Here is a 9,103-nt window from a genome sequence, read left to right as displayed (position 1 = left end):
CCCCTTTAAGTCATTAACAGTGATCAGCATGACTTCACTTATAATGAGAGGATAATGAATTATGAATAAATGTTTCACAAATTATCTCTCTCAATCTTCGAACGACACTTGCAAGAGTCCCGTCCCGCCTCTTGAGATAAAGCGCACGGAGACTCTCTTTTCTTCTCCATGCGTTATGAGTGAGGGAGCTTGAGAGAGAGTCAGAGAGGCGTCTCACAAGTGACAGTTCTTCATTCGTAGATAGGTAAGGCACTTGGTACTCTGATGGACCTCCTCTATTAGACCTGCTCGCACTTTAAGAGACAGCTTCTTGCATACCAGGAGAGCAGTTTCTCCAGCGTGCCTTAGTTTTGACAGCTGACAAGTTACAAACACACTCCCTTCTCACGAGCCTGCTTTACTCGATAGAACTCGGTAGAAAGCGTGGACTGTCTGAAAGTCATGATGGAGATGAAGGTGCTGGGATGCGCGTTGCTTTTTCCTCTCCAGATCTTCTTGTGCATATTGAGGGCGATCGTGCGCTTCTTCGCGCGTCAGAAGCGCAGAGATCTGGGCACTGATGTGGTCCTCATCACTGGAGGTGGAAGAGGAATCGGCCGTCACCTGGCGAAAGAGTTTGCCAAGCAAGGAGCAAGAAAGGTAAGCTTCTACCTGCTGCGTTGGCGTTTTTATTCAGTGTAATGCAATTCTTTACGATGTTAACTCATTTTTGCTCTTTGTAATGTTAAAATATTTTTGAGTGCTGCACTATTTCGGTCTTTATCAGTTCAAATTGTAATGACTTCCAAGGATTGCCTGTACCGCATTAAATGCATTATTTTAAAATGCATTATTTAAAATTTTGCATAATTTCCAATGCGCAATCTGAGGTTCGTCTCGCGCAACGCGAATTCTAACACGATAATTATCTAAAAAAAAAAAAAACTTTTTAATTAAAACACAAGTTTTGTGATATATTTGTGATCTGCAGACCTTTAATAAAATGATACATTGTTAGGTTACTTGTCATACTTTATGTGTAACTCCGACACTGGTCGTAATGGAAAGCGCCTGAGCAGCGTACTGTTGTTATGGTAACCTCCTCTGGCGAACGCGACTTCTGTTTGTTAGCGTCTATTTGGCAACATACGCTGGTTTGTGCTCAGTTTTAGACAGATTAAATAATAAATAAAGTGGGAAAGAAACATGAAAAAGGCAAGGAATAAGCTGTAAAAGTGCCCAAATGTGAGTAGGACATTTTACTAAAACATTATTGGTCGGTTTGTTTATTATTTCAGCATTAGGCTACTGACAATCAAACAGGACTTGTGTTAACCTGATTTATTCACATAGCCGTAAACTCACCTTTTTGGTTATGTAAATAGACCTACTATACACTTTATAATGGTCGAGTTTGTTCTGAAGGGGCACAGTGTGGTTTTTTCAGTCAGTGTAGTCGACAGAAGATATGTTGACCTGTATCTGCCCTAATGTGAAGCCTTAAGTTCTGTTTCATATTCCCCTTGTACACAAACACAGGTGTTTCCTAAGCTTTTATGTCTTTACAAATGCCCAACAATGGACTGCTGACAGGCAAGGCTGTTTTGTTGAACTCAAATCATGTGTGACTCTTTAACCTTCCAGTGAAGTTCATACTTCCCTGTCCCTAGTGTGAGGGAAAAAAACATCCAGAATGAACTGTCAAATCTCATGTTATTTATTATGATTATTGGCAATGAATATAAAATCTTGTTCTCTATTCCTTCCAAGAATAGAGTAAAACCTCAATATCACTAAATCCCAAGCATCAAGTGTCAGGAATAGCTGCTCTACTTTAGTGTGTGCGTGTGAGGGAGTGAATGCGTATGTGCTGCATTCATGTGTGTGAATGTGCGCTCAACATGTGTAGGTGTGTGAATGGATCATTTGCAAGGGGGTGTAGAAGGCAGAGAAGCACCTTGCAGATTGGTTACCACAACCAAGTTCATTGGCAGGTCAGCCAGCTTTTGCAGAGCAGGGCTGATGATGTCATTTGTGTTATTGTGTGGGCTTCTTACGGCTGATTCCCAGAGGAAAAGAATCAAATGGAAAGCCAAAAGAGCCGATGCTGTGTATAAAAAGTCAAGTCAAGCAGACACAAGTCAGGGTTCCTTTATTATATACTATTGATTAATTATGTATTTAACTTTTATTTCCCTGGTGAGGGGATTAAAATAGGATGGAAATCTTTTCCTTATAATCTACTGCATTAGTCTATGAGTTGACACAGCATAAAAACATACCAAAACATTATAATTATGAAGTTCTATAGAAGTCACCATTATTTATATAGCGCTTGATTGTTTCAAGGCAGGTTTACAGTAATAAACAGGAAAATAATGATCGATGTAAACAGAATTCAATTCTGCTGTAAAGCAGCTCTAAAAAGACAATAGAATCATTATTCATCTGAAGTCAGTTCTGTGTTGATTCACTTGAGTTCAATAACTGTGTAAAATTCATCAATTCTACAAAGTTTATGTAGGCTAAATGAAGTTGGGAAGGTAAAGGTGAATAGAGGCTGGTACTTTCATACTCCCAGCTGGGCTTTGGCCCATGCCTGACCCCACTGGGCCAACACTAATGAGGGGGCATAGGCTGCCCCTCCTTATCCCGGTGGCTCTGTTGCTTGAACTTTTACTGATAATGGGACACTCACCATGTGCTGTTTGTGACATTGGCGGGACATGAGTCAGGCAGTATGTCACTCAGCACATCTGTTGCTTGCTTGCCCCATTTTACTCTCTCTCTCTCTCTCTTTCTCCCAAAGTAATATTTTCTATAAAGAAATTAAGCCATTTTTAATTTCATTGTGACAATATTTTATTTTTATTTATTTTTTTATTTTATTTTATCCATTCTCCAAACTGCTTGTCCTACATAGGGTTCTGGGGATTATGAGTCTATCTTGGGCCGTAGACAGGGAAACCCCCCTGGATGGATTATTTTATTTTATTTTATTTTATTTTATTTTATTTTATTTTGTTTTGTTTTGTTTTATTTTATTTTTCCATTTTATTTTATTATTTTTTTTTAATTTTCTATTTTATCTATTCTCTGATCCACTTTGTCCTATTTAGGGTAGCAGGGATGCATCTTGGCCCATAAGCAGGAAAACACTTTGGATGGATTTTTATTTTATTATTTTATTTTATTTTATTTTTAATTGTTTTCTATTTTATTTTTATTTATTTATTTTAATTTTCTATTTTATCCATTCTCTAATCCACTTTGTCCTATTTAGGGTCACAGGGATGCATCTTGGCCCATAAGCAGGAAAACACTTTGGATGGATTTTTTTTTTTTTTTAATTTTATTATTTTATTTTATTTTATTTAGTTTTATTTTTAATTGTATTTTATTTTATTATTTTTTTTTTTTCTATTTTATCCATTCTCTAATCCACTTGTCCTATTTAGGGTCACAGGGATGCATCTTGGCCCATAAGCAGGAAAACACTTTGGATGGATTTTTATTATTTTTTTTAATTATTATTTTTTTTTATTTTATTTCATTTTAATTTTATTATTTTATTTTATTTTGTTTTATTTTTAATTGTATTTTATTTTATTTTTTTCTATTTTATCCATTCTCTAATCCACTTGTCCTATTTAGGGTCGCAGGGATGCATCTTGGCCCATAAGCAGGAAAACACCTTGGATTGTTTTTTTGTTTTGTTTTTTTTATTTTATTTTATTATTATTTTGAATTGTTTTCTATTTTATTTATTTAATTTTTTTTTTATGTAGGGTCGCGGGGATGCATCTTGGGCCATAGGCAGGGAAACCCCCTGGATGGGTTATTTTATTTTATTTTATTATTTTTTATTTATTTATTTTTATTATTATTATTACTACAATACAATTAAAATGTGCAGAAGTATTTTACTGTAATGCAAAACATAATATATATTATTAAATTGTAATGAGAATGTGATGTTTTCACATAACAGTAAGAATAGGTGTGGAATCTACTGTGACAATACAAAACAAAACAAAACAAAAAACATAAAGGTTAATCATTTCTTTAAAAACATTTTTTTCTTTTCTTTTCTTCTGGGGTGACCCGGACATGTTCTTGACAGGTTTTGTGAGATTTCCCCACACTAAAGCCTTGAATACTGAAGGGTTCCTCAGAAGGTCAGAACATGTGACCGTTTTATGTGTGTATGTTTGTTTATGAGGTAGATTGAGATTGACAGGATGGGGAGGGGACGGGCTCATGCTTGTGTTCATTACCTCTTGCTGACCTTGCTGAGTGATGGATCTAATAGCCAGAGAGTGAACCGACCTATACAGGCTGACCCTGTCCTCTATCACTCTCACTCGCTCTCCCTAAACCTTGTGTACAATAATACGATAAGGAAATACTTTATTCAGTAACTCCTTAGAGAACTCAGCATACATCAATGTGTAGCAATCATGCATAATGCATCATAGAGTTGGAGAGTGTTGTCTCTAAGCTCACAAGGTAAAAAATCCTCTTCTTGTCTTGGAAAGTGTACATAATGTTCTGCCTTTGCTTTAAAGTTTAAACCAATCATGTCTTTCCTCCCTCAGGTGATTTTGTGGGGCCGCACAGAGAAATGTTTAAAAGAGACCTGTGAGGAGATCTCTATGACTGGAACAGAGTGTCATTACTTTGTGTGCGATGTGGGCAACAGAGAGGAGGTGTACCAGCAGGCCAAAGTGCTCAGGGAAAAGGTATACTTACACTCTATACTCTGACGTCTCAAACAGCTAGAAATATGGCTTTTGCTCAGGTACATCAATCCACAAGACTGTAGAGTGCCTCATTTTAGGTTTCAGGAAGGGTGCTCACCAGTGCCCCCTTTGTGGCCGCTAGGGGCTAGGCTTTTTTTCAAATCTTTTGATGCCAAAGACCCCCATATATAATGATCTCCTTGCAAGAGACCTCTGTTCATGTTGTTTCCTAAATTAAATAATTGGATTAGTTATTTTATATTATATTATTTATATTTATATTATTTTGGCATTATATATTATATTATATTATATTGTTTGATTTTTAAAAAAATATTTTATTATATTTTATTATATACTTTAGTATCTATTGTGGTACAGTTTTTTTCTCCTAAAATTTATATTATTTTATATTATACTATTTTTCTTTATTATTGTTGTTGTTATCATTTATTTTATTTTATTTTTTAAATATTTTAGCATATTTTTTCTGCTTTGGTATCTGTTGTGGCACAATGTTGTTTCCTTTATATTATTTTATATTATATTATTTACATTTATTATTATTATTATATTTTATTTTTAAATGATTTTATTACATTTTTCTATACAGAAATAAAATGATCATTTTTAAATAATTTCTATGAAATCTAAATGGATGCGATATGGTCTCACACAGGTTGGCGATGTCACCATTCTAGTCAATAATGCAGCTGTTGTTCATGGGAAAAGTCTAATGGACAGTGACGATGACGCACTCCTGAAGACTCAGCACATAAACACACTTGGACAGTTCTGGGTAAGAGACTAATCAATTTCTTGACTTACTCACCGCTCTCATGACTGTCAATTTATTATAGCACTGCAGTAACCACTCTGTGAACCGAACATGAACTCTAGATACTCCTTTGTGTTTTGCAGAACATTTTTCAGTTACTTAACGTTAAGTCACTTGGCATGCTGTAATTCTTGGAAGCTTTCCTCATCATTTAAGTGTGTTTTTGCCAAGAGAGAAAAAGTAACAACATTCCTCACATAGAACAGTCAGAGACAAAAATACAAGAGAGATTGACAAATAAAAGCAAAGAAATTATCCAAAAAGAACTAGTGGAATAGTAAAAGTTAAATATTTCAAAGGAAATGGACTGCTCGGAAGATCTAGGCTACACAGTCATGCTTTTTAGGACACATTCATAGTCAATGAGAACAAGAGCTGATCATCTGAGGCTTCAGCTGCAGTAGTAGCTCACGCTGAGGATTGCTGTAATATATTGTTGCTCTAATTTCAAACACATGGCGTTTTCAGAATGCCAGTTTTAAATAGAGTTTTGCAGAGAATTCAGATCAAACACTGAATGCGGGCTCATATTTCTGCTGAGCCGGTCAAAATATGCTTGTTGACTTTCAACAAAGGTAGTCTAGAGAATCCTAGACAATTAACACATTCTTGACCCCGAAGTTCTGAAGCGTTCATTGTTATTGTTGGATTTTCCAGAAGATAGTTGAGGGAACAGAACAATGCGTAATTGTGTCTGTCTCCCCCACAGACCACGAAAGCATTTCTGCCTCGCATGCTGGAGCTGTGCAACGGCCACGTGGTGTGCATTAACTCCATTCTCTCCCTCTCCTCCATCCCTGGAGCCATCGACTACTGCACGTCCAAGGCCTCTTCTTATGCCTTCATGGAAAGCCTGACGCTAGGCCTGCTGGACTGCCCTGGAGTGGGCTGCAGCACGGTGCTTCCCTTCCATACTGACACAGAAATGTTCCAGGGCATGAGAGTGAGGTAACAAGTTGCTGCAGTTGATAAGAATGAGGACCTAGTTGGAATTAAAGTGAGCCATAATTAATGAAATCACTTCTTAGGTTCCCTAAGCTGTTTCCTCCTCTGAATCCTGAGATGGTGGCCGAGCGCACTGTGGATGCAGTTAGGACCAACACTGCCTTCGTTGTCCTGCCATGGACCATGCACTTTCTTGTAATCCTTAAGAGGTAAGACTGTCACTGTTGTAGAAATCAGACTTCCATTTTTGTGTAAGCTCTGTATATTTCTATGGCATCGCTGTCGAAGAGTAATTAGCTGGTGAAGTGGATTTACTTATTGTAGAGTTAAAGGGTTAGTTCAACCAAAAATGAAAATTCTGTCATTAATTACTCACCCTCATGACGTTCCACACCCGTAACACCTTCGTTCATCTTTGGAACACAAATTAAGATATTTTTGATAAAATCCGATGGCTCAGTGAGCCGATGGCTTCATTGACAGCAACTCCTTGAAATGCCCAGAACGTTACTAAAAACAGTTCATGAGACTACAGTGGTTCAACCTTAATGTTATGAAGCAACGAGAATACTTTCTGTGCACCACAAAAACAAAATAACGACTTTATTCAACAATATCTAGTGATGGGCGATTTCAAAACACCTTTGAAGCTTTACGAATCTTTTATTTCGAATCAGTGGTTCGGAACGCGTATCAAACTGCCAAAGTCACGTGAACCATTGAAATTTCGAAATGTTTTGAAACACTTATGACATAACGAAGCCTCGTTTACTGAAATCACGTGACTTTAGCAGTTTGATACACACTCCGAACCACTGATTCGAAACAAAAGATTCGTAATATCTTAATTTGTCTTCCGAAGATGAACGAAGGTCTTACGGGTGTGGAACGACATGAGGGTGAGTAATTAATGACAGAATTTTCATTTTTGGGTTAACTAACCCTTTAACGAAAGTTATCATGAGCATTGTAATGTTTGAAGTGGATGTCATAACAAATGTGCAAGTGTTATGAACCACCCGCTCTAAGTTGGACTCGAACCCGGGTCCGCCGGCATGGGAGGCGGGCACTCTAACAAGGAGGCTAAAGATTGCAGTCTTTAGCGTTAGTTGCTAGAGTGGCCTTTTAAGATCAGGGGAGTGAGGTTTACAAGCACAGCTCTTACTGGTCTGCGTCCGTTACATAAGCGGTTCATTCATAAATCCGTAGGATCTTACCTTCGTGCTGTGGAAATACAACACGGAAGACAGAACACAATGAGTGCAGTGCTGAAAAGGGGCATGGCTACATATGGCTATATCTCACAAAATTGTCAAATGTGGTCTTCCTTTTCGACCCCACTTTATTACATAATTCTACAATTTAATATTTTGCAAATAACACAATTTTTTTCTTCTTTCTTCTCAGCCTTTTGCCCCAGTCTGCCCTGGAAGAGATCCATAAGTTTTCAGGAAGCTATACCTGCATGAACACATTCAAAGGACGGACTTAAACTCAGGAACAGCTTGACTGTGAAAAATACTCAAAACCAATTTTTCATGCAAAGTAAGCACTACGTCCAGGAACATCAATCTGTTGCTTTGTGGACGCAAAAAAAAGACTGTGAAAGGGTTATTGGGAACAGCGTATCAAGATGGCTTGTTTTCCCAAGAACTATTATGTCTTACGTGGAAGAAATTTGGATTTGGTTGCCCTATACTGGACTGCACACAGGCATGTAGGTGAAAGTGTTCCTTGGATATTGTGATAACAAGGAGCACAGACTGTTACAGTTAAGAAAGAAATGGTTCTTTAAATGCTCTGAGGTTTTCATCAGGGTTTTTTTGCCCTTGGGAGTTTAATAGGTTTTCAATGATTTTTTTGTTACAACACACATACGGCAAATATATATATTCTTAAATATATTTCAAAATAAATTGCTAATATAGATGTTAAAAAATAAATATATAATTTCAGTAAGTTTTAGTTATTTCTTCTTTTTTTTTTGCCGCTTTTTATTTTTTTAATCTAAATACTGTATATTAATATTGTCCAAAACATATTTTTAAAAAATATATTTTTACATTTACCCAAAATTAATTTTAAGATTGTAAATGTATTGTCTTGCACCTTGAAGTACATTTTGTAATATATTTTGGGTTAAACAAAATTGTATTTTGAATTTGAAAAATATATTTCCTTAAGCGGTGCTGTTTACCTCATATATTTAGCATATATTTGAAATATATTTTGAACAGAAAAATATATGTTTTTTTGCCGTATGGGACTTGTTTAAAGGAATTCCAGCATGCCTATCTTCTTATTAATGTCAACTTCAAATAAACAGTATTTGATCTTAAAAAAACCCTGGTGAGTGTTATTTTGTGAGTGTTCATGTGGGTTTGAAAACAGGGAAGTGTCGGTCCCTGGCAGTGTGCTTGTTCTGTCTCTGCCAAAACTCACAGGCATTTCATGGTCAGCATTCCACCGCTGCAGGCCAGCCAATCGTGAGCTCATTGTGCGCTAGGCAGGGTTGTCATAACACTAACTCCACTTAACAGGAAAGCACACTGGAGAGGGGTCAGCCACTGGAAGGCTAATAGACAAATCTAGAACTTGT

General features: G+C 36.7%; 1 protein-coding gene across 2 annotated transcripts; it reads left to right on the top strand.

Annotated features, from left to right (window-relative positions):
* The first annotated feature begins 157 nt into the window (after positions 1 to 157).
* On the top strand, positions 158 to 8,848 carry dhrs3a (dehydrogenase/reductase (SDR family) member 3a). Of its 2 annotated transcripts, none has more exons than XM_051879137.1 (6): positions 158 to 639; positions 4,578 to 4,721; positions 5,401 to 5,520; positions 6,269 to 6,507; positions 6,588 to 6,713; positions 7,912 to 8,848. In XM_051879137.1, the coding sequence occupies exons 1-6, from the start codon at positions 442 to 444 to the stop codon at positions 7,994 to 7,996; spliced, it is 912 nt and encodes a 303-aa protein (XP_051735097.1). In that variant the 5' UTR covers positions 158 to 441; the 3' UTR covers positions 7,997 to 8,848. The 2 variants fall into 2 exon arrangements, with proteins under 2 accessions (XP_051735097.1, XP_051735098.1); XM_051879138.1 differs by lacking the exon at positions 158 to 639 and adding an exon at positions 1,110 to 1,224.
* The last annotated feature ends 255 nt before the right edge of the window (positions 8,849 to 9,103 follow it).

The sequence above is a fragment of the Ctenopharyngodon idella genome, chromosome 22 (assembly GCF_019924925.1).
Source record: "Ctenopharyngodon idella isolate HZGC_01 chromosome 22, HZGC01, whole genome shotgun sequence".
Classification (NCBI taxonomy): domain Eukaryota; kingdom Metazoa; phylum Chordata; class Actinopteri; order Cypriniformes; family Xenocyprididae; genus Ctenopharyngodon; species Ctenopharyngodon idella.
This window is presented reverse-complemented; position numbering and strand designations above follow the sequence as displayed.